Genomic DNA, 23,988 nt, shown 5'->3' with positions numbered 1-23,988 from the left:
CAGAATTCTTAGTTCTTGTTTTAGTACTTTAAATATGTCTTTCCTCTGCACTTAATTGGCACTTAATCTTATTGAGGCTACCTTGGATGTGACACATTGCTTCTCTCTTGTGGATTTCAGAGTTCTCTCTTTATCTTTGGCATTTGACAGTTTCATTTATAACATGTTGCAGTATGAGTCTAATTGGGCTTATCCTGTTCTGTATGTATTCGTGTTTTTATTAGATTTGGGAAGTTTCCCACCTTTATTTCTTTGAAAATCCTTTTTGTCCCTTTCTCTCTTCTGGGATTCCCACAATGAGATACTTGTACACTTAGTGGTGACCCACAGTTCCTCAGGCTGTCTTCACTTTTCTTTATTCTTTCTGACTGAATGATTCAGTTATCTTACCCTCAAGTTCTCTGATTGTTTCTGTCTTCTGCCAGTTCCAATCTGTTGAACCTCCACAAGGGAATTTTTTAAAAAATAATTATTCCATTTATTGTATTGGTGTTTCTAGGGAATTTTAATTGTTCTGTTAGTATGGTTTTCAGCTCTGTTTGGTTTCCTTTCATGATTTTCATCTCTATGATTTTCTATTGGTGTTCTATCTGTTATTTGCCTGATTTCCTTTAGTTCTTTTCATGTGTTCCTTTTGCTCTTTGAGCATATTTAAAAGTATGTTTCTGGTACACTCAGGTCTGATCCTCCTCACTGGTGGTTTCTACTGTTCCTTTGCCTGGGCTACAGCTTTTTGTTTCTTTGTATGTTTTGTAATCTTTTGTTGAAACATAGACATTTTACTGTTACAATGTGTTATCACTGGAATTTAGACACTGAGGTGTCAACCAGTGTTTGACTGAGTTTTCCTGGAATATCAGGAGCCAATCCGAAAAAAAAAAAGGAAAACCTTTCCCAGTCTTTGCAGATCAACCTGTGTGAGGCTTGTCTGACTGATTCATATAGTGAGTTTAGAGATTATCTCCAGACCAAAGCATAAGAGCCTCCCTGCCCTTTCTGTGCATGTGTCTTGTCTTGGATATGTGCATTTGGTCCTAGAAATTCCCCACTTTCAGGGATACAAGTGTCCCCTCTTCCCTAGGAAACCAACGGTCCTGGGCACTGCACTGTATGTCCTACAGCCAGGAATTCCCCAGGCAGCGGGGTAGGAGAGCTCTGTGAGCTGCCTTCTACATGCAGAGCAAATTCCGGTGGAGCGAGTCCCTCAGGCCACTTCCAGACAGATTTGGCCAGACATACATGCTCCCAGTGTGTGCACCAGGATTACTCTGCTCTCTGTACAACTGGGACCAGAGGTTTGCACTGGGAGAGTAGCTCTGAGCCTAGCCTGTGAGGGGATGAGGGAGGTGCCATGAGATCATCCTACTTTTAAGTGGTCTTTTTCTTGATATGGTACTTGCTCTGTTACTGCAGTCCTTTAACTGCGTTTTGGACCTTTGAGAAAGATGATCTTTCTGCCAGTTCATGATGGTTGTTCAAAGCTTCTGTGGCAGGGGACAACCCTGAAGCTTCTTAACTCCAACATCTTGATCAGGGTAGAGCTTAAATGCAGTTTTTCTTATACCTTTTTTTGTTTTAAAATATAGAACCATTTTAATTGAGCAGCTACTGCTTCATTGTTTACTTTGGCCCTGCACTAAGCTCCCAGGTATACAAGGATGAATAAACAAGAACATTTGATAGCTGGCAAGGGGCATATAGAGAGATCACCTATTTTTAGGCAAAGCACTTGAGGCCTCCAGAGTGAAGTGACTTGACCTCAGTGCCACGGTAGACACCCAGGATACAGGGTTCTGAGCCTTGGTTCTTTCTGTTTTTTCATATTGCCTCTCGTTGTGTTAAACCTTGGTTCCAGCACAATGCAAAATAACATTTGAAAGTATTCAACTCTTCTAAAGGAAGCATAATAATCTTTTTGTTTTTAGAAGGTACTGGGGATTGAACCTGGGACCTTGTACATGTGATGCAGGTGCTCAGACACTGAGCTATACCTGCTCCACCATAATTGATAAAATACTGATAAATTTGGTATGATGTGTGAGGGATGAGCATCATAATATATGTGTATTGCTTTTTTCTCATGTTTTCCTTCAGGATCTTACATATCTCATTGGTTGCTCAAAGTAGGGTATCAATGAATGGCTTCAAAGGGCCCCTGGATCTTAAAATAGCATGTAGAATTTTGTGTGCCTGTGCATCTTTCTGGGCTCTCGTCCATGGCTTTTGTCAGAGTCTCGAAGAGGTCTATAAACTAACAGAAGTTTAGTAGTACCGGCTTGGATTTTTCCAAGACTTTCTGGAAGCTGCCAGGTTTCAGATATAGTTTGTTTGACTTCAGTGAAAGAAAGTCAGCACAACAGAGCTAGTGGTGTAGAATTCTAGCAACTGTGAATAAAAAGTAGTTTGTTTCTTTACTAGAGCATATAATAATGAAATGGGAAACATGTTAAAGTCTGTCTGAGGATATTGGAAAGTAGGGTAAAAACTATCAAATTAACTTCTGTATATCAAGGCTGTTTACTAATATGTCAGCGAAAGGAGGGGGGTTAGGGGGTGGAATTAGAGGAGTCAGATTTCAGTAGGCTATAGCTGTGCTTGTTTTTTAAGAGCCCATAAGTTCATGTTTTTCTAGGGTTGTCTTTCCTTTTTTGATGCCCGTCTGTCTTCCTCCCTCTGGTAGCACTGCCAGTTCAGGCCTCGAACAGTGACTCCTGGAGTAAAGCTGCCTTCAGCAGCACCGAGCCTGGCTCTGCAGAGGTGAGTGTGGCCAGTGTGTGTGTGCTGGTTGGGGTGCTGAGTGTGTGCTCACTGTCCTCATGGCTAGCTTGACCTGGGCCCCCTTCATTCCAGTGACCTGCCCTAACTCTTCCTCTGTGATGGGAGTTGCGTGTGGGCCAGAGGCCATTTTAGCAGGCTTGTCACTGGCTCTTCAGTCTTGATTTCTGATCTGTGTACAGTACTTTTGTGAAAGGGAGAAAGAAAAGGGATGACAAGGGCAGAAAACAACCTGGGTAGGGAGAGGGATGGAGTGCCTTTCTTCTGAGAAGACTGGAATGTTCAGTCTAGTTTGGGTCACAGTGGAAGGAGTCTGGCAGTCTTGGTTTAAGAACCACTGAGTATCTCGTGATTATGAAGCTCGAGCAGGGTCAATGTGTTTTCAGTGTGTTCTTATTAGGCACCGTTGGCAGGTCAGGACCAATATCAGGCAAGAATAAGCAAGGGGCAGGTGGTTTGGGGGAGGTGTGTCTCAGTGTCTCACTCAGTCTCACTTTTTGGATGACTGTGTTTTGGAGTTTGGGGGTCAGGGCCCTAACCCATTTTGTGCTTTGCACAGCAGGGTTTTAAGAGCAGCCAGGGAGATAGTGGCGTTGACTTGAGTGCCGAGTCTCGGGAGTCGTCCGCGACCTCCTCACAGCGCAGCTCCCCGTATGGTACTCTGAAACCAGAGGAGATGAACGGGCCTGGCTTGGCGGAACCCAAGGCTGACAGCCACAAGGAGCAGGCTCAGAAGCAATCTGAGCAAAAGGTAACCTGGAAGTTCCGTTCACAGTGGCCAGGGCCTGGGTGGAAGGGGCCATTGTCTTTTTTCTTCATCCCCAATTCTGGGGACAATTAGAAACTAGAGATTGGAGTCATTCCAATCTGCACGTCTCAGCCTCTCTGCTTTTCTATCAAGGATTCAGAACAAGGCTCAGGACAGAGCAAGGAACACAGACCAGGACCCATCGGCAATGAGCGTTCTCTGAAAAACAGAAAGGGCTCGGAGGGGGCCGAGCGGCTGCAAGGGGCCGTCGTCCCGCCTGTTAACGGGGTAGAGATTCACGTCGATTCCGTGCTGCCTGTGCCGCCCATTGAATTTGGAGTCAATCCAAAAGTGAGGCTTTGGTTTGTTTCCTTCCTTCCTCCTTCCCTCTTCCTCCCCTTCCTCCTTCCTCTTTTATTTTTATTTATTTTTATTTTTTTCTTTATTTTCCTTTTTGGCACTTAGAGAGGAGGGATATTAGTGTTGTCTCTTAGAAACAGAAGGGAGATGGGAGCTGAAAAAACCTCCAGGGGAGAAAGTGTTGACGTGGAGTTATGGCTGGGTGGCAGGTGCTTTTGAATTGCCTCAGATTTCATTACTGACACAAACCAGGTTCTCAGGATGAGAAGGCCAGTGATCTTCACCATCTCCATCAGGCTACCCAGGGGCTAGGGACCAAGGAGAGCGGAGCAAGGGGGTGGCAGTCTCTGAACTCCATCCTTTCTTGTGTGCCATCAGGAAACATCTAGCCATTTTGCTCATGTATGGGTCTTGGTGAATGCTTAGTGGATTTTTTTTTTTTAGTTGCTGAGATTGTGGATTAAATTAATATATGCCTCTGCTGAAAGGTGAGCTGGGTTATTTCAGTGGCTGTGTTTTTTTGTTTCAGGACTCTGATTTCAGCTTGCCACCTGGTTCTGCTTCTGGTCCTGCAGGGAATCCAGTTGTCAAACTTCAGGATGCCTTGGCCAGTAATGTACGTCTCCAGTGCTGCTTATTCACCTAATTTCTGCCAGAGCCTTTGTGCTTTGTTGTTAGGCAAACCTGGTTGAAATCATTACTCAGTCTCTAGTTAGCCACATGTCCTTGGGCAAGTTGCTCAAACATTCCACACCCAGGTTTGGTTTTTGTTTTTAAGATTTATTTATTTATTTATTTATTCCTCTAAGCCCTCTCCCCACCCCACATACACACCCAGTTGTCTGCTCTCTGTTTCTATTTGCTGTGTGTTCTTCTGTGTCTGCTTGTATTCTCATTAGGTAGCTCCAGGAACCGATCCTGGGCCCTTCCAGAGTGGGAGAGAGGCGATCATTCTCTTGCATCACCTCAGTTCCCTGTTCTGCTGCGTCTCTTATTGTCTCTCCTCTGTGTCTCTTGTGTCGTCTTGCTGCGCCAACTCTCCATGTTGGCTGGTACTCCCGCATGGGAAGGGGGGGCACTCCCGCGTGGTCTGGCCCTCTGTGTGGGTCCACTCGCCTTCACCAGGAGGCCCTGGGCATTGAAACCTAGATCTCTTATATTGTAAATGGGAGCCCAACTGCTTGAGCCACAACCATTTCCCACACACCCAGGTTTTGTGATCTTAAAATGGGGATGAGATAATTCATAAGGGCTTACTTATTTGGCATTCTTCGAGTTCATAATCTGCCTTTGTTCCAGGTCTGGCTGACACTTGTACAGACGGTTTCTTCCATGGGAAGTGGGGAGGACATGGATAAAGTAGGAGAAGGTCTACTCAGGAGTCCATGTCTTCATTGCTTAAGGGTCTCTAGAGTTTGTGGGCTGACTCTGTGGTAACCCAGGAGACCAGGCCGTCCACCATGGGCTCAGTAGCAGGGAGATGCGTCAATTGTGGACCATTTGTGGCCACAGCCTCAGTTCTGCCTCAGTGACATTTCTGTTCATTTCTCTGTCCCCACTGTGTTGTGTGGAGGAGGTGCTCACTAGATATGCTGAGTGAATCCATATCATCTGGGCAGCATTTCCCAAGGAGGGTTTTAGGGACTATCAGTGCTGCAGAACGTTGATAGCAATGAAGTAGAAAAAAGTTCTTTGGTCTCATATATTTGGAAATGTTGGGCTGAACAAGTTTGTTTGTTCTGAGATTTCTCAGCAATCCCTGGGATCTGCAGGGGCGAGGGCACAGTGTGTTGCCTTTCCTAGCATATGTGACCAGGTATCTCTTTCAGAGTTTCCTGAAGGACTTGAGAGACGGCCATAAACCTTTGCCTTTTCAGACCTGAGTATCCCTAAGCCACATAGCAGGTTGCTGTGAAACCAAGTACCTGTATGTCAGCAGCCACTCATTTTTCTAGGTTTCCGAGACTTTGCTGCTCTTATCTAGAGGGTCCTGTGGGATATAGGTCTGGCTGTGGCACTGCACAGACATTTATGAAGAAAATCAAGGCAACATTTGAAAGAGATAAACTGTGGTCTTGGCTGCTGTCAGCTTCGTCTTGGTCCTACGTACATGTGACCAGCATCAAAGATAAATTTCAGATGTATTTTGCTTTCTCTGCTCTTGTTTGACTTTCCTGGTTTCCTTTCTCCCCCTTCTCCAGGCAGGGTTAACACAGTCTATTCCCATCCTCCGGCGGGATCATCACATCCAGAGGGCCATTGGCCTCTCCCCAATGTCCTTCCCCACTGCCGACCTCACTCTGAAGGTAACACAAGACCTGAATTAGGCAAGGGCTTTAGCTTGTAACAAGGCAAGAGAGGATCCTCACCCCATCCCTGCCATCCCTTAGCTTAGATTTTGTAATTTCCACATCAATCCTTAGTAGTAATTTTCATCCCTCCCCCTCCGCTTGTTCTGAAGATGGAGTCTGCACGCAAGGCTTGGGAAAACTCACCCAGTTTGCCGGAGCAGAGCTCTCCAGGAAGTGCTGGTTCAGGCATCCAGCCTCCAGCCTCCGTGGGAGCCTCCAGCGGAGTCAACTATAGTGCTTTTGGCGGAGTCTCCATGCCACCCATGCCCGTGGCCTCTGTAGCACCTTCGGCTTCTATTCCAGGTATCATCCCCCTGAGTTAGGTCTCAGAAAGCCTTCTCCATTTATCACTGAGAGAAACATTAGATTAACAGCCCAACCATCACCTCCTTTCCTGTACTTAATGGAATATATAGGAGTAAATTTGTTTTTAGATCAGTGGTCATAACTTTCCATGTGCTATAGATATTTTATACTTGCTTCCCGCTTCCCTATTTTGAGAAGTAGAACTGTGACTCTTCTGTGTCAAGACTCTCCTATACTCCTGGAGAAAGGAGTGAGCAAAGACTTGGCTTTAAGTCAGACCTGGTTCATATGTGGGTATTGTGTTGTCTCTACCAGTGAGCACACTCCTCTGAGGCATGACTTCCTCCTCTGTAAAATAAAGCGAGATGATAATGCTTCATGGAGTGGTCATGCTGATGAGGCAAGTTCTTACCTCGAAAGTGCCTTGCATTAACAAAGCCCTCAATCGCTAGTAACCATTTTATCTTCCTTGTCACTGAGTTTGGTGCCCCAAGGAAGATCTTTGGGAATTTTGAGGGCCCAGCTGCTAAAGTCTCAGTGATGTAATTCCAGTAGATCCTTCTTACCTTCTACTGTGGACTCAACAGCAGGGAGATGAAGAGGAAAATGACTGAGAGACTAAGGTGGCCCTCAGTTACAATAAACCCCCTTCCTGAGTGTTCTGGGCAATTGGCAAGTGGTTGGGAAGAAAAGGTAGGCTGGAGAGGCTTCCCTCCTGAGCCCTGATTCTGCCAGCCTTCCTGGGTTCCCTTCGGTGCATGCCAGGTGTATTGTAGGTGGGTGAGGTGCTGCAGAAGCACAGGGCAGCAGTAACAGCACAGCTGAATAGGCTTTGCGCACACCCCTCACCCCACCACCCCACTGAGTCCCTTGGAAAGGGTGGATGTGGAGAGTTCTTTGTATGGAAGTACCTGCAGGGACATTCAGAAACAGTAAGATTTGATAACATTCTACCTCCTCCTGGGTTCTTTTTCCAGGCAACCATCTCCCACCTCTCTATCTGGATGGCCATGTATTTGCAGGTCAGCCCCGGCTGGTTCCTCAAACGATACCTCAGCAGCAGAGTTATCAACAGGTAAAGGTGGCAGGCCAGGTGTCTTGTGGGAGAAAGGGAGTTACAGCTCAAGTTGTAATATTTCCTTTATTTATTTGTTTATTGTCTGTCTTGTTTTCTGTACCCCTCACATTTAATGCATAGCACCTGGCACATCATGGCAGCCAGTAAATATTTGTTGAATGAATAAATGAGAAGACAAAGAAAAGGAATGGAGTTCAATGATCCAGACTCTGCATTCTTTTCTTTTCTCAAAGTTCTCCTTCTTGTATCCAGATAATGACTCCTAGCTGGGAAATTAGCTAACCTAGAGTTCTCTTTGGTGATAGGTATCCTTCTGATGAAGAGAAGAAAGGCCTAGACTCCCAGGCATGAATGCATTAGAAAGAGGTAGTTTTAGAAATGAGGAGGTGTTTTTTATTTTTGTTTTTGATGCAAGATTGGCATACTTTCCATGCTGCAAGGTGTTTATTTTTGTAAGTTTCCCTCCTAAAGCTAGTTCTGGACCTTCCGCTTGAGATGATCCAGCCATCCCCATAGACTTCTGTACCAGGAAAGACATCATGGAGCTCCCAGGCAGATTCAGGACAGAATAGAGGACTTGGCCTGTCCTGCCCTTAAAAATGAAAAAAAATATATATTCCTAAATATTGTATTATATGGGTTTGTAAGGTTTTTTATCTTCATTTAACTGGGTCATATTGCATGTATTGTTCTGTTGGTATGTTTTTCATTCAACATTTTGTTTGTGAAATTCACCTCTGTTGGTATGTTGTAGCTAGACTTCATTCTCACTGCTGTAGAGAATTCCTATATAAAGCACATATTATGAGTTGGGGTTGTTACCAATTTTTTGCTGTCAGCTTTATCCCAAGTACAAGGGAAGCACAGGATCGATATTATCAAATGTGCATTTTAGAGAGTATTCCATCTGCCATGTGAAGAGAAGCCATGGGGAGGTGGACAAACAACTTGGAGCTCAATACAGTTACCTGCCTGCTTTTCCATTTGCAGGCTGCTGCTGCCCAGCAGATTCCAATTTCCCTTCACACATCTCTGCAAGCTCAAGCTCAGCTTGGACTAAGGGGGGGACTTCCTGTCTCCCAGTCTCAAGAGATCTTCAGCTCCTTGCAGCCCTTCAGGTAAGCTCATGAGTGGATGCAGGGAGCTGGTTTCCTGGCAGTGCATAACCTTAATGGCCTCCTTGACTTGCTCCCTACGTTCCACTGTTGCCCCTTGCTATGCTGCTATTTGTTTGTTGGGGGCAGGGGTGAGTGGGTGAGGGTGTGCGATTACAGTCAATTCAGTTAATTATTAATTATGATGTAGGAGAGGCCCTGGGCCTGGCTGAGAAGTGGTAGACCATGTTATCTTGTCCTCTTCCCTGGTTCCCTGCTCCTGACTCTTTTCTTTCTCCCTGTTTCCCATATCACCACTGCCTTTGGCTTACTCTTTAATTGTGCCTAATGTCCCATGCTTTGGTCATCACAAAGGTTTTCTTGAACTTTTAATGCCTGGATGGGTCCATTTGTTTAATCGAGTGATTCTCAAACTGTGGTTACCAGACCAACTGTATCAACACCTTTGGGAATTTGTTATAAATGCATATTCTCAGGTCCCATTTCATCTGAGTCAGAGATACTCTGGGGGTGGGGCCAGTAAGCTGTGTTTTAACAAGCCCTTGGGGGGATTCTGGAGCACACTCAAGTTTCACATTTGCTGGTGTATTCACCTATCCTGACCATCTTTCTGGCTTTTGCAGATCTCAGGTGTACATGCACCCCAGCCTGTCGCCACCCAGCACCATGATCCTCTCTGGAGGCACAGCCTTGAAGCCTCCATACTCAGCATTCCCAGGCATGCAGCCTTTAGAGATGGTGAAGCCCCAGTCGGGTTCACCCTACCAGCCCATGAGCGGAAACCAAGCACTGGTCTACGAAGGCCAGCTCGGCCAGGCTGCCGGTCTAGGCGCCTCCCAGATGTTGGACTCCCAGCTCCCACAGGTCAGGAATTCAGACACTTCTACCCCAAAACACTAGACCTTTTTCCTTCATGACTTTGTTTTTTATCTTCCTCTTATGAGTGCTGATTTATCATGCTGTTTGCAGCCCTTGTGGCTGATCCTTGAGCTGCTAGAATCTGGGTTAGATCCTTAATCTCTTCTGAATAATCTCTTCACTTCTTTTTTCTGATACCTGGCTTTCCCTAAGAGTACTGCTTCTCCCACAGCCCTCTAAAAGGGAAGATGTTTTCTTTTCTCTAGCCCTTTGAACTGTGGGCCCTTGAGACAGGGTAGATGTCCTCTTTATATACTCATTGATGCTTCTAGACAACTGCTCCTCCCTTCCTCCTTCAAACCCCCAGCTTTGAAGCCCATACCATCAGATTGTGTCCCCATGAGCCCTCCATGTTGCTACAAGTTCCACATTACTAAATCCAATGTGTAATTCCTGGTCTTCATCTGCCTTGAACTGCCAGCAGTATTTGACACCTTTAAGGGTGACTCCCCGCATTTAGTCCCTGCCTCATAGTTGTTCCCCATCACTATTCCTGTCTAGCACTGGTGGTTTCCATATCCACACAGATGGTCCCCCAGGTCTTTTTACCATGTACTCTGTCCTGCCAGTTCCTTGACCACCTCTCCACCATCCTCTTGTCCACTTCAGCCATCCACTGTTCACGCTTCAGTCTAGGGTTTATCAATACCAGTAGCTCTACTTCTTTTCTAATCTCAAGTTTAAGGGGCCTATTTAACCATCATCTGGTTTTTCTAACATCATCCTCAGGTGAAGCAATTCCAAACATCCTTTGAACCCCCCTGGGAACCTACAAGCCACCTTTTTATCATCCCTCACCCCCTATATGTCCTCCCTTCTTTCCTTTCTCTGTTTTTTTGTTTTTTTTTTCTAATGGAAAGAGGTTCACTTATTTTCGTTTATTTTTTTTCCAAATTCTACTCAATTTATTCATTTTTTTTTTAAAGATATTACATTAAAAAAAAAATATGAGGTCCCATTCGCCCCCCCTTTCTCTGTTTAGTGCAGTCCATCAGAGCCAAGTCTTGGCATTCTTACCAGATTCCCTTGCCCCCTCTTCCTTCGTTGTCTTCACCTAATAAAATTTTTGCTTGGTTAAATCTAGTCCTTCCTCTGCCATACTGACAGCCTTGCAGCTTAATGAGGCTTGAGAAAAACAGACCCCATTCTGACCGGTCTTGAGTTAAGTCTATACTGTCATCCATGAGGGCCTTGGTGCTTCCTGGCACTTGAGCTGCCTTACCCTGTCAGCCTCCCACCGTCCGAACAACTATTTCAAATCTTTCTTCTCAACGCCTCCTACCTTGCCATGAGCCTGTTTCCTGTATCACCGAGGAAATGTAAGTAGTAAGAATCCACATCTCATGTACTGGTTCCCACGTTCCCCCCAATAGTTTATTCTCTTTTTTTTATTACTTGTATTTATTTTTTCATTTCTGTTCCCTTCCCTGCCTCCTGCCCCCCCCCATTGTCTGCTCTCTCTGTCCATTTGCTGTGTGTTCTTCTGTGTTAGCTTGTGTCAGCAGCACCCAGAATCTGTGTCTCTTTCTGTTGCATCAGCTCTCCGTGTGTGCGGTGCCATTCCTGGGCAGGCTGCACTTTTTTTCATGCTGCGTGGCTCTCCTTAACGGGGCATACTCCTTGCGCGTGGAACTCCCCTACGCGGGGGAAACCCGTGCGTGGCAGGGCATTCCCTACGTACATCAGCACTGTGCATGGGCCAGCTCATCACACGGGTCAGGAGGCCCTGCATTTGAACCTTGGACCTCCCATTTGGTAGGCGGACGCCCTGTGCATTGGGCCAAATCTGCTTCCCATGATGGTTTATTCTTAACCCTCATCCTACTAACCCATCAGCAGATTTAACACGATGCTTTCCTTCCCCCTTCAATCATGTTCTTTACTCGTTTTTTTAGGGACATTACTTCTGGCTTTCTCTCTGCTTCCCTAAAACTCCTCTCCTCAGTGTCCTCCTCACCTCCCCAGTCCCTAAGTCTTGGGCCTCCTCTTTCATATAACCTTATCTGGACCCATGGCTCTACTACCATCTGTGCTCTGACCACTCTCAGATACATATATCTCCAGTCCAGATCTGTCTTCTGAATTTGAATTTCATATCCAGCAAACCATTTGGTGTCTCCTCTTCGATGTTTCGTGGCATTGCATATTTAACATGTTCAAATCATGATTTTTCTTTCTGGTCCTTTATTCCACATGATCCTTGGTTCCCTACTTTCCTTAGACCTCCTTTTCTGATCCTCCAGCAAATCCTGTCAGTTTTACCTTTAAAATCGATTTAGAATCCAACCATTTTTCCAACATCTCCACCTACCACCCTCCCACCTATCTACATTCCTACCCGATCTCCCTGCTTTTGCTCTTGGGCCCCTGTACTCCCATTTTCAGCACAGCCACCAAGGCAATCCCTTAAAATATAGGTCAGATCATGCCACACACTGAGGCACACTGCTCTCAAAATTGTAGTGTTTTCCTTATTAACATTTTTTTTTTTAAAGATTTATTTGTTTATTTAATTCCCCCCCACCCCAGTTGTCTGTTCTCTGTGTCTCTTTGCTGCGTCTTGTTTCTTTGTCCACTTCTGTTGTTGTCAGTGGCACGGGAAGTGTGGGCGGCACCATTCCTGGGCAGGCTGCACTTTTCTTTTGCGCTGGGCGGCTCTCCTTACAGTGCGCACTCCTTGTGCGTGGGTCTCCCCTACGCGGGGGACACCCCTGCGTGGCGCGGCACTCCTTGCGTGCATCAGCAGTGCGCGTGGGCCAGCTCCACACGGGTCAAGGAGGCCCGGGGTTTGAACCGCGGACCTCTCATGTGGTAGACGGATACCCTAACCACTGGGCCAAGTCCATTTCCCCTTATTAACATTTTCATCCTGCATCCTGTTGGATCTCCAATGAGGAGCCGCCATAAGTCTCAATGATGTAATTCCAATAGATCCTTCTGACCCTCCACTGTGGACTCAATAGCAGGGAGATGAAGAGGAAAGACACTGAGAGACTGAAGGTAGCCCTCCCTTGTCAGGAAGCCTCCCTCCTCCCTCTCCCATCTTGCTCTGGACTTTAGAAGTAGCCATTTAGGCCCTGCATTCACTTCCCATTTTACTGTCATAGCATGCTTTCAAAGGATCCTTCAGGTTCCAGTTTGTTTCCAGAAACCCTGAATCCCAGAATCCAGTTTGATCTTGTTTTCTACTACCATTGGATGCAAAACAGTACAGGAGTTTTGCATTTTTATGTGCTGCCCAAAGGGAGATGAAGATAAAATTCCTACACAGCTTTCATCTTTTAGGACTTGACTTGGCTGTTACTAAAAACTTTCCCTAATTTTTCCTCCCCCCATGCCCCAGCACACACAAGGGTTTGCTGCCCTGCACTTTATATCCTGAGCACCCTGTAGCTTGATATGCTAAACTGTCATTTCTACTTCCTATGTCTGACAATGCTTGTAGTGTGTATTTAGTAAATATTTGTTGGATAAAGGCAAGAAGAACTGAAGATTCAGACAGCCCTTTGCAGACTCATAGAGGAGACTTGTATCTGTGCTGTAAAAACGAATGAATTTGCTCTTGCAATTGTTTTCTCACCTCTTACTATATTCCAATGATAAGACTTGCCTCCTGCCATCAAGAATAAACAATTTTAGGATAATTTCTCCTGGTCTTTAATAGAAATACAGAATCTTTGCTGCTGTGCAAGAGTCTTACTTCAGTTTTTCTGAAATGAGAATCTGAAGTATAGTATGTGTTAACTCTTGGATGTGTGTATAAGCAGTGGTTTTTGGCTTTCTTCCCAACATTTATATTCCTCTTCGTGACTCTCCCTGTCATCCAGCAGTTGACAATGCCACTGCCTGGCTCCCAGCTTCCTCTGCCTCGGTACGGGTCGGGTCAGCAGCCGTTGATTCTGCCACAGTCCATTCAACTGCCCCAGGGACAAAGCCTCTCTGTTGGAACCCCAAGAAGAATTCTTCCACCTGGGTCCCAGCCTTCAGTCCTTAGCACCAGCAGAGAGGTAAAGGTAACTCCATCCTGCCCTGAACCTGGGAAAGACTCCCCAGCTCATCATTTCTTTTTAGCTTGTCAGTACTTTGAAATTCTAGAAAGCTAAGAACCGCTATTCTGGTAGGAAACACCAGTCAGTGGTTTGGGGTACAGGGTTTCTGGCCTCACGACCTTGGCTTTCAGAAGAACTCTTTAGTTTATAGATAAGTTAACAAGACAGGCAAGATTGGGTATGTGCAAGACTTCGAAACAGAAAGGAAGGTGCACACATTTGCTGTCCCAGGGAACCATCTGTGGAGCCCATTTCTCTGCAGATTCCAGAGATTCTGATTCAGTGTATCTAGGGGTGAGACCCAGGAGTCTGCATTCTTCACAAGTTTCCCCAGATGATTCTGTTGTGGATAACCTCTGGGATAGAGAAATGAATGAATCTTTAATTTGGACTTTTTGTCAGTCCCCTGTGGTTATCCACAATTAGTTCTCCCATGCCCCATTTAAAAGAAGAAAGAACAAAACCATATTATGATTCCTGCCTCTAAGAAGCAAAGCCGTCTGTTTAGCATGGTTTTGAATGGGGTGCAGATTCCTTTAGAAGTGCCTCTCAGTTGGAATTTCTCATAGGCCCTCCTCAGCTCTGCCCATTGTGGCTCAGCGAGAGCCAGGTTTTCTCCAGGGCCATCATCTGACAACTTGTTGCTTCCTGGTCTCCTTTAGTCCTCTCAGATGGAGATGAAGGGCTTCCACTTTCCTGACAGTAAGCAGACTGTTCCTTCAGGAGGCTCTGTACCATCACCACAGACCTACAGGTAATGAAGTGCCCTGGGGGTTGGATACTGAATAGGTGTGCATTTGCTGTAGACATGACTTGGTGGCTCAAATGAATTATGTGGGGCCCTAAGAGAATGGTGGAAGGGCACTGATGCCTGGTTTCCTTTGAAGGCTGATATGAATCACTGAAGTTTCAATGCTGAGATATGCTTGTGTTTATTACCATGGGAAAGTTGGGAATTGAGTGATTTTTTGTTTTGTTTTGTTTGTTTTTGGCCATCATAATATAATACCCTCGATTGGGAGAACTTTCTGGGAAGGTAGGAAAAGGAGTGGCTAGTAACTTAATAGGCGCCAGTACCAACCCTGACTATTCACAACTTTCTCACAAAAAAAAAAAAGACTCCGTGGCAAGAGGAGAAAAATTACTTTTCCTGAATTTGCCCTCTGTCCCCTGCTACAGAACTTTTTATTGCTGAGCTGTGGAGCCGTTCACAATACCAACTGGTATGCTCTCTTTGTGCTTTCTCTGTATCTGTCTCTGCCTCCAGAAACTGTCCTAGGTTCCCTTAGCTTGATTCAGAGTTGACGTTGTTTGAACCATTGCAAAGAACCTCTGGTTCTGCTGATATACTTTTCATTCATAAAGGATTGTATGGATGGAAAGGCAATGTGCTCTGGGTTTGAGCCTGAAGAGTTTTGTGCAGGTGACTCTTGTTATCTGTAGGAGATTCCCGGAAATCAACTCCTGTTTGCAAATGAGTAAAACAGACATACATAGCCTGTGATGCCTTGTGATAGGTTAAATCTATAGCTCCACAGCACCTTTAGATCACTCCATGAGCATTTAGACGCTTAATAAAGAAGCATGCTCACAGATCGAATCACTGTTGTCTATGGATTGTTCTTGGTATAGTCACTCTGCCCCCATTGCTCTTTGAATGTCAAGGCTGAGTCTCCCTCCGTCACATTCACTCCATGCTTCCAACATCATATCCAGAAAATGGGATTTTCAGTGACTTTTTCCCCATTTTGACTTTTCTGTTTCTAATTTCACTCTTTAGGCTTCATTTTTGTTGTTGTTTTCCAAACATTTTTCACATAGGCCAAAGCAATAGAAATATATGAAAAAGATTTATAGAAAGGAACACAGAATGAGTTCAATTTGGAAGGAAGAAGGAAGCTACCTGTGTTTCAACTTAAAAGCAGATGCTGTAGTTCCCCTGCAGGTACTAGCAGCATCTAGCTACAGAGCCTTACCCAGAGAGGCAAAAATCCATAAAATGAAAGCACATATAACCAGAGTTGCCTGTGTTCATGTAGTGTAGGAGGGGTAGCAGCTTTTTTATTTGGAGAATAGTAAATATAAGCCTTAATTTGTAGTCTTTGTTTTGTTGGTATTTTAGGGGGATTGGTGAAATTGGTGTATTTTTATAGAGCAGTATTTCCCATGGTTTTCTGGAAACAGAGGTTCTGAGAGATGCCCTGCAAAAGAAGGGTTCCCTGGTCAAATATTTGGGGGAAGTACAGCATCCAAGATGGCTTGTTGAAGAGTTGCAATGTTCAATAACTTAGGGTCTAAGCGATCCTGCTGTTTGAGAGTCCTCTTATCTTTGTTTAAATAGTATTTCTCAAGTACTTTGACCACAGAACCTTTTTTTCTTCTTCATGAAGTACCTCGTTAACATCCCTGGGAACTAGTAGTCAATGGAACACATTTAGAAGGATGCTGTATATTTGTTCCTTTTGGTGTCCTTTTCCTTCCTTTTCTAAACATGGAGGTTAGAAAATACCCAGCACAATTCTGGTTTATTGTCAGGTTTATTATAGTCCTTAGTGTGAGACCCTGCATCATGCTGGCCCAGACCCTCGAAACCCAGAGAGACTGTCAGTGTCCATCTACCCATTGTGGAGAAGTCCAGGTAGAATGCCACAGTCTCTCCTCTCCTTCGAGCTCTGTGTTGGAGATGCCAGGGTAGTCAAGGCCTGCCATCCCCCTACTCCTTCTGCATTCTTGGTTGTCTTTGTTTATTTTTCATCTGAGAGATCTATAGACTGCCCGGTGTGGGTGCCTCTGATCAAAGGGGCCCTTCCTTCCTGCCTTCCTCCAAGTGCTAGGCTTTGATTCCATTTCTGTGGTGACACATTGTGTATTCTCACCCCTGCCTTTGGTTTTTTCAGGCCTAGCTCTGCTAGCCCCAGTGGGAAGCCCTCTGGATCAGCAGTTAACATGGGCTCTGTGCAGGGACACTACGTTCAACAGGTAGAAGATGGCTTTCCAGATCCTCCAGCCTGGGACACAGGCCCGTCTCCAAGCGCCAAAAGAGAAGGGACTGTCCAACCCATTTGAGTGCTCCTTTTATAAAGAGACATGCGCTAGCACTTAGAGCATGGAACCAGGAGCTGGGCAGTCCAAGTCCCTCCTGGTGGCAGCATTTCTCCTCCTGATGGGTATCTGGATCCTTCCTTGTCCTACAGAGAAGGGAGGATACTGATTCCTCTGAGGAGGTGACGCCAGAAGGTATACTATTCATAGCAGTTTTAGGCTGACAAGGCGCTCTGGGAGACTTGGTTAGGGCTGTGGGTTAGCTCTAGAGTCGGGGTGTATGTGTGTGCATGTGCTAGCTTTAGTAAGTGGTGTGTCTCGTCTTTGTCTTGGTGGGTGGGATTATAGACGGAATTAAGTTTTTTAAAAGAATTTTTCAAAGTCTTTTTCTTCAGGCACTATACTGTTTGCTGGGGTACCAGTGCTCAAACACCTCGGGCATAGAATTTTAATTGAACAACACTACTTGCTGGTGAAGGTGGAAGGCTGATTAGTCTCCTTTCACTCCTCCATATTTGGTTCCCCTGGAGTTGCTACTTGAATTGCATGGAATGAGCTTCTAAAGCTTTCTTCCGGAGCTCAAACCATTGTGTGAGGGGCAGAATCTTGGCTGCTTACTCTTTGACGCACTCCATTGTGCAGGCCTGCAGATTAATGGTATACTGATTGGGAATCTAGCACTCAAAGTAGAGTCCAGGGAAAAGCTGTCTACAAAGTGGGAGTTGTAAGGGTTGTCTGAATAATGGCCAAAGATCTGAGAGATGCTTGCCCCCGTACCTGCCCCACCCCCTTGGTAGACCATTAGGGGTTATAAGACTTGTAGGATGCAATTGAATCTACGTGGAGATGCTTTCTTCTTCTTTTCCTCCTCCTCCTCCTCCTTTTTTTTTTTTTTAATGTGCCTACGGAGGCACAGGGTGCACTGATTTGAAAAGGCTCTTTTGGCTTGCCTTGGAACCAGAAATGCTTTATTTAGTCCTGGGCTGTGTTGCTCCTGCAGAGGCCTGTGTGTCTCACTGACTGCTTCTTGGAAGAGCTGCAGTCATCCTGCCTCTCCAAATCACTGTACTCAGCCTGGTCGGAAGCAACAGGGCAGTCACACATCAGTATCCCTTATTAGGCGAGTCACTTCCAAGTCCCATCCTTCAGCCAAAAGGTGGTCTTGTCAGGGTAGCTTTTTCTCTGTAATTCAGGATCAGGAAGGGGCTGATGGGAACTATGTATCCAAACAGATGTGTCTGCTTTAGATTAACTTTCCTTTTTGCCATTTTATCTGTCCTAAGGCAAAACAACGAGTGGATGAAAAATCCAGCCTGGGAGCTGTGAAACTGCAGGAGGCCTCTTCAGCTGCCTCCCAGATGAAGCGAACCGGAGCAATCAAGCCTCGGGCAGTGAAAGTGGAGGAGAGCAAGGCCTGAAGGTGCTCAGCTGCTGCCACCACCTTGCCCCCATTTGAGGACAGTGCCACCACTTGGCCTTGACACAGCCGGATGCTTGGGAATCTCACCAGATTCACCGTCCACCCACTTGGCCTGGACTGAGAGCTCTCCCTTTTCTTCACTCCTGACAGCTCCGTTGTCCAACCAGCTTGCACCCATGGATATATGGCATTGACCTGCTTGCTTTAATACGAAACAAACAAAAAATGCGAACGACTCCTTCATTCCCCTCCTTTCCTTTCCACCATGACTGTGGAGTGACTCAAGCCTTTTGTGCAGTGCAGATTCACACCACCCTCCTCAACTCTCCTCTCCTCCCCATTCCTTCCCTCTGTCCTATTTCTCACAGCCAGGGCACTTTCAGCAGTGCTTCCCTTTCTTGCTTTGGCTTCCAGTCCAGCTTCACTGTACCCAGGCACAGTGGTTTGGCAGCAGGGTCATTTTAATTTGAGGCTTTTTGTTTTAAAAAGCAGTTGTGGTTTTTACAAAAGAGAAGGGAAAACAAAAAATGCTAACTATGTCTATATAGCTGAACTTTTGTACGTTCTTTGCCATCCTCTCCCTTTACTACCTTTTCTGTCTCCAGTAATTTTCTTAACCTCTCTCTTGTTTAATTTGATACGTCATTGCAATACCTTAAGAGATGTTTCTTAAGGCTACTTCTCCCTGCTCACTCTCAGTTGGTTAACCTTCAAGGTTCCTTGCAAAAAGAATTGGAGGTCATTTAAGACAGTGTTCATGGGCATTTTTGATGTTCAGCTACATGCTTTGGAAGCAGTGGTGTGAACGAAACATTAAGTAGATTGATGTCTTGGTTGGGTTACTGTCCCTGGCCTGATGACCCCAGAGAGCTTATGGACAGCCCAGTGAAGCTGGTGATGTTTTCAGTGCAAAGAATTATACAGAATTTCTGTCCTGGACTCTTCTAAAGCCAGTTGTTAGGCTGGCCCCCTAGGCATTAGAGATGAATCATGGAAATACAGAATCTCTGGTATTATCTAAATTTTGCTTGGATGGTGTAAGCTGAAAGGACGCACAGGCCCTGACCAGCCTTCTCTGCTTCCGAGTCTATCTACCACCCAGTCCCACAGGAGCTGCTGTATTTTCACACTCATTCCCTTTTCTCAAAGCCTTCCATAAATATATCATTTTTCTTTCTTCTTCCTGATCCTGCCTCTTTATCCTGTGTCTCTATCTCTTCACTTCTCACACAGCTTGTCACTTAAAATCAAGAGATTCATCTACAGAGTGATGAGAATGTGAACAAGTTTTTTGGTTGAGTCTGCAGCAAAGGTGTGTAATCCATAAGGCTGTTGAGAGTTACTCCTTTTTTTCTCTTTTTCTTTGCTCCCAGTGGCAAACTCAGGCTAATGGGACAGAGGGACCTCCTAAGCTGGTGTCATTCTCAATGGTCTAGACAGACAGCTGGGGCAGGGGTTCCAAGGTGAGTGTGGGTCATGGGGCTGGCCAGGTTCCCAAGCAGCCTCCAAAAGAGGGTGGCATCTTAAGTCTACAAGAGTAACCTCTGGCAAATATTGTGAGCCACTTTCTGCTATTTTTTTTTTTCTTTTTAATAAGAAACAGAATGAAATCATCCCAGATTCTGTCATTCCAAGGAAAAGAGAGGGATTTTAACTTCAAGTTTCTCAGATATTTTTAGAGTAACTATGAGGAAGGTCCAGAGAAAATTTGACTCAGGATGTGCAGTAGGAGGCCAGAGACATCTCCCAGGCAGAGGCAGCCTTCCAGCAGTCACAGGCTGCCCTGACATCGTGGGTGGAGTCATTGTCACTGACTGTGACAGCTACTCTGTCCTTGGGTTCCAAGTACCATGTCTGTAGTGTAAGCATCCCCTGTCCTCCACTCTTAACCTCATAGTATGGAGAAAGAAGGTTCTTAAGAACTGCGAAATTAACTTGCTGCTGTCTACTGTTTTAAGGAAGTAGGGGAATGATCCCTCAAAGAGCTCTAGTGTCTCACCCTGGTATCATCTGAGAAAGGGTCAGTTTTATTGAGAAATGCTTTATTGTTTAATCTGTAATTTTTTAGCAACTCCTCTTGTCTCCATGCTCAAAGCTCACTTCTTTTCTTTTTCTATTTCTTCTACTTCCTCTTCATCCCCTGAAGCTTTACTCTAAAGTCCCTTCTCAAAGGGATGCTCACTTGGGGTCACCGGTATTCATCTGGCCCGTGTCCCTCATCCACTTCTCTTCTTCCCCACACAAGTACTCATTGCTATACCTGTACTGAACTGTGCCCCACTGCAGCTCCTTCCATCCCCCCTCCCCTCATCATTGCCAAGCTCTCCCTGGTTGAGTCTGAGTCTGCTGAAACCACACATTCGTCTCTGCCGGTACAGTTTAGAAATATGTCCATTCGCACCTAATCCTGGTGCACATTATTTGTCAAAAGAAAAGAAAAGATTTTCTTCTCATTTTGAAATTCAACAGAACAGTCCTGGATGCTGTTAAAAACAAGATGTACCCTTCAGGTGTACCTACCTTCAGAATGACAGTACTTCCTATTTGAGAAAAGAAAATAAAAACAAAAAGGTCACCTGTTCTCCAGCCCTTTTCTCTTATCCTATATTTCTCTCTCTCCTCTCCCTCCCCCAAATAAAAACAAACAAACAAACAAACACTAGAATTTATTTATATGTATTGATGTTGTAGGTCTAGGTGGAAAAAAAAGTAAATGTTTCACTGCTCTATTTATATATAATGTCTGAATTATTCTGTGCAGGAAAGGCCAAGAAATTGCATGTGAAGTTCAGTGTGTTCACCACCTCCATGTGACCTAAGCTGCGGTCTCTTCCCCTCTAAGATAACAGATTTTAAATTAGACTTTGTGGTGACAGAGGGTAGGCCTGCTGGCCTCCCAACACCCCAACCCCTTCCTTGGTCTGATTAAATGCAGTTTTTAGTGCAGAGATCTTTTAAGGTGCAATATCTCTCTTCCTTTCATGTGGTTTTAGAGCTAAGCTCAAGGTAATAACATGTAGAATCATATTTTGCTTTCAAACTCCCATTCTCAGGATGCAAATGCATGCAGAGGCTTCTGCCGGGATGCCATGGGACTGTTGCCAGGAACAGGTGGAAGACCAGCACTTCCCTTTTCTGCTGCTGAAATGGGTAGGGGGTGGGGGCAATTTTGCTTGCTAAAATCACCCTCCTTTCCCACACTTAGTAGCTTTGCCCTGCCTGTGGATGGTGGAATCTGCTGGGCAACGAGTGATCCTGTTGTGTTTGTCCACCATTAACTACTCAATCGAATGAAATTCCCGAGTGGGTTTGTCTTATCTGAAGTGTGTCACCCATCCACTGAAGACTTATCTGTTCATTGCATTTTCTTTATCGCCACTTCCTCTTTTTTATTCACATTATTGTTTTTAAAGTTAGAATGAATACATTTCTGGCTGTAGGTTCCTTTTTAGGGGGAAAAACAAGATAGCTTCAGTATACATTCAGAAAAATTGGTTCTGTTCTAAAGCTGTGGTCACTCCAGCCACTTCTAGGGATATTGGGATATCTTGTCATTAAATATTGGCATCAGTTCTCTCCAGCTATGCCATGGTCCTCCTGTGCTTCTCTCTCTGCCTTCTGGATGATTAGTAATGATGACTGTGATAAGTTCAGGGCCAAGGAGCCTGTGTGTCTGCGGCATGCCCAGCCATGTGTTGTGAACTAGCCCGCTGAGCAGTGTGGCAATTCTGGTAAAGCCCCCTGCTCCCTATTGGTTCTGCTCCAAGTAGTTGCCTCTCAAATCTGTGTTTGTCCCTTTTTTTTTTTTACTTCCTGTAGAGCAAGCCTGGGTGAAAGGGTCTGTTGGAAATGGCATTTGACAACCAAGGATACTACTAGAGTATTGTGCTTTGATATGTTCTGTTCTATGATGAATGGGAACTGTCTGGATGTGAGATGGACCTAAGACAAACAGATCCTCCAGGACAAGAATGACTTGGTGTTAGAGACAGATCTGAGCTCTCTGGAAACCCTGCTGTCATCCAGCTGTGCTCACCACCACCGGACCACCAGCATATATTTGGCTACAGTGATCTTCTAGGCTCATCAGACCTGCCATTCACTCATTTTCCCACCCCTGTTTGGTGGCCACAAAGATGGTATCAGAGTCCCCACGGCCCTGTCTCATGAGTGTGTTAGAAAGTCCTGGAGTAGAAATTTCTGTTAAGGCTTCATGTGGGTGACTTTCTTCCATTGTTTAAAGGGGATCCTATACTCTAAGCTTGTAGCCTCATGCCTTGCATAGTGAAAAGGATTTTGGGGTTTTCTGTTTTGTTCTTGAGAACAGTTTTTTTGTTGTTACTTCCTTTTTTTGTTTATTTTGGCCTTTCCTCTTTTTGTCTTTTCATGTAGACCAGATATTTGAAAGGGCAGACGATGGCTAAAAGTGTAATGTGCAACTCGTTCATACGTTATTTTTTGGAAACTTTTACCTTGGATGGGCAATGGAATCGTGGATTCTCTAGGCCAGTGGTGGCACCCTTTGCCCTTTCCCTCCGGTTCAGTACCTATTGTTTCTCCTTTCAAATATGTGATTGTATTAGCTCTTTCCATATGAAAGAATTCTCCTTATTTAAATAAAAAAAAAGTTAAAAAAAAAAGGCGGAACATGGTTTCTCAGATTGTGTGTCCCTTGTTTCTCAGTCATTTGACTGCAGAGACGGGTAGAAGAATCTTAATTTCAGACAGTTTATATGGAAGTTCGGGAGGAATGACTTGACTGAAGTGCCTTAAGTCAACATTCAGGGGAGAAAAGGGGGTGAAACCCATGTTTAAGGTACATCTTTAAACTGCCTTAGCATTTAGCACTGCACACTCTTTTCCCCCTGGATGGTACTGAGCTTGTGCATGGTATCCCTCTGCCCTCCACCCTGCTCCCCACTACCCTACCCCCAGTAAGTACCCACCACCCTCCTTACTAACTGGCTGGTCACTGTTCTTTCACATTCAACAAGGAAGCATAGATAAAGTGAGTGCTGAGATTACAGAGGGTGATCTTGAATATTTTTTATTTTTTGTGGAAAAGATTTGTCTGCAAACACTGGTTTGATGTAGTGTTAATTACAATTTCCATGGCACACCCCAGGACTCATCTACACCCTCTTACAAGTAGTGTGAGAGGTAGTCAAAAAAGATAAAGCATTTGATTTGGCATGTTTTGTTGCCACTTTTAGTGTACTTCTGCAGAATGCAGGAGAGGTTTATGCTGTATTTGAGTTGAGGAAGAGGAAGAGAAAGAACAGCCAGGCATGGAGCAGTGGAGGTGACAAAAGCTTGGATTTGATTTCAGGCTATTGCTTTAAGAATTGCCATCTCCTAAGTTGTGTAACCTTGGGAAAGATTTCACCATTTTGAGTAACAGTTTCTTTAACCATAACATGGAGATTTGTAATGGAATCTACCTCCTGGGGTAGTAAGGATTCAAAGAGGTCATGCGCATCACCAGGCAGGCATGCAGGAAACTTAGAAATTGCTCCCAAGTAAATACAGCCTGTTTCCATAAGGTACCGTGCTTCCTTGGATTCCTTCTGAGCCATTTAGCTATGAGAAAGAGTTGGGGACCTTGGCATCACCATCTCAGCTCTGAAAGCCATACACATTTCTCAGATTCATTCCTCCTAGGCACAGGTGGTTCACAATGTCTCTAGGGAGCATGCATGGTTGTGAAAGAAGCTGGGTCTGAGGTTGAGTGTCCCACTGGATGAGGGCTATGACTCCCTAAGCACTCAGTTTTTTTGAGAGGACACAAGCTAAAGGCTGAGAGCCCAGCTCCATTCCTGGGACCCA

At 45.1% G+C, this 23,988-nt stretch overlaps 1 protein-coding gene and 2 non-coding genes across 45 annotated transcripts in view; all 3 read left to right on the top strand.

Annotated features, from left to right (window-relative positions):
• Positions 1-22,802, top strand: part of PRRC2B (proline rich coiled-coil 2B) — a 113,805-nt gene extending 91,003 nt beyond the window's left edge. For 6 of the 43 annotated variants that reach the window (XM_071216889.1, XM_071216890.1, XM_071216900.1 and 3 more), the window contains 14 exons: positions 2,681-2,757; positions 3,335-3,526; positions 3,677-3,874; positions 4,413-4,499; positions 6,085-6,189; positions 6,345-6,537; positions 7,518-7,615; positions 8,609-8,736; positions 9,357-9,597; positions 12,583-12,651; positions 13,479-13,664; positions 14,363-14,454; positions 16,598-16,679; positions 18,026-20,891. In XM_071216889.1, coding sequence (XP_071072990.1) covers positions 2,681-2,757; positions 3,335-3,526; positions 3,677-3,874; positions 4,413-4,499; positions 6,085-6,189; positions 6,345-6,537; positions 7,518-7,615; positions 8,609-8,736; positions 9,357-9,597; positions 12,583-12,651; positions 13,479-13,664; positions 14,363-14,454; positions 16,598-16,679; positions 18,026-18,160 — 1,883 coding nt within the window. In that variant the 3' untranslated portion in view covers positions 18,161-20,891. Of the gene's footprint in view, positions 1-2,680; positions 2,758-3,334; positions 3,527-3,676; positions 3,875-4,412; positions 4,500-6,084; positions 6,190-6,344; positions 6,538-7,517; positions 7,616-7,923; positions 7,986-8,608; positions 8,737-9,356; positions 9,598-12,582; positions 12,652-13,478; positions 13,665-14,362; positions 14,455-16,597; positions 16,680-18,025 lie in introns of those variants that run through there. The other 37 variants (XM_058302197.2, XM_058302192.2, XM_058302198.2 and 34 more) reach the window with 21 other exon arrangements.
• On the top strand, positions 7,073-7,158 carry LOC111766438 (small nucleolar RNA SNORD62). The gene has a single exon (XR_002798491.1). It is a non-coding gene; the product is annotated as a small nucleolar RNA SNORD62 (small nucleolar RNA).
• On the top strand, positions 12,560-12,645 carry LOC111766437 (small nucleolar RNA SNORD62). The gene has a single exon (XR_002798490.1). It is a non-coding gene; the product is annotated as a small nucleolar RNA SNORD62 (small nucleolar RNA).
• Positions 22,803-23,988: the final 1,186 nt, after the last annotated feature.

Source organism: Dasypus novemcinctus, chromosome 8 (assembly GCF_030445035.2).
Source record: "Dasypus novemcinctus isolate mDasNov1 chromosome 8, mDasNov1.1.hap2, whole genome shotgun sequence".
In the NCBI taxonomy this organism is placed as follows: domain Eukaryota; kingdom Metazoa; phylum Chordata; class Mammalia; order Cingulata; family Dasypodidae; genus Dasypus; species Dasypus novemcinctus.
Note: the sequence above shows the minus strand (reverse complement) of the source record. Positions and strands in the feature narration are given on the sequence as shown.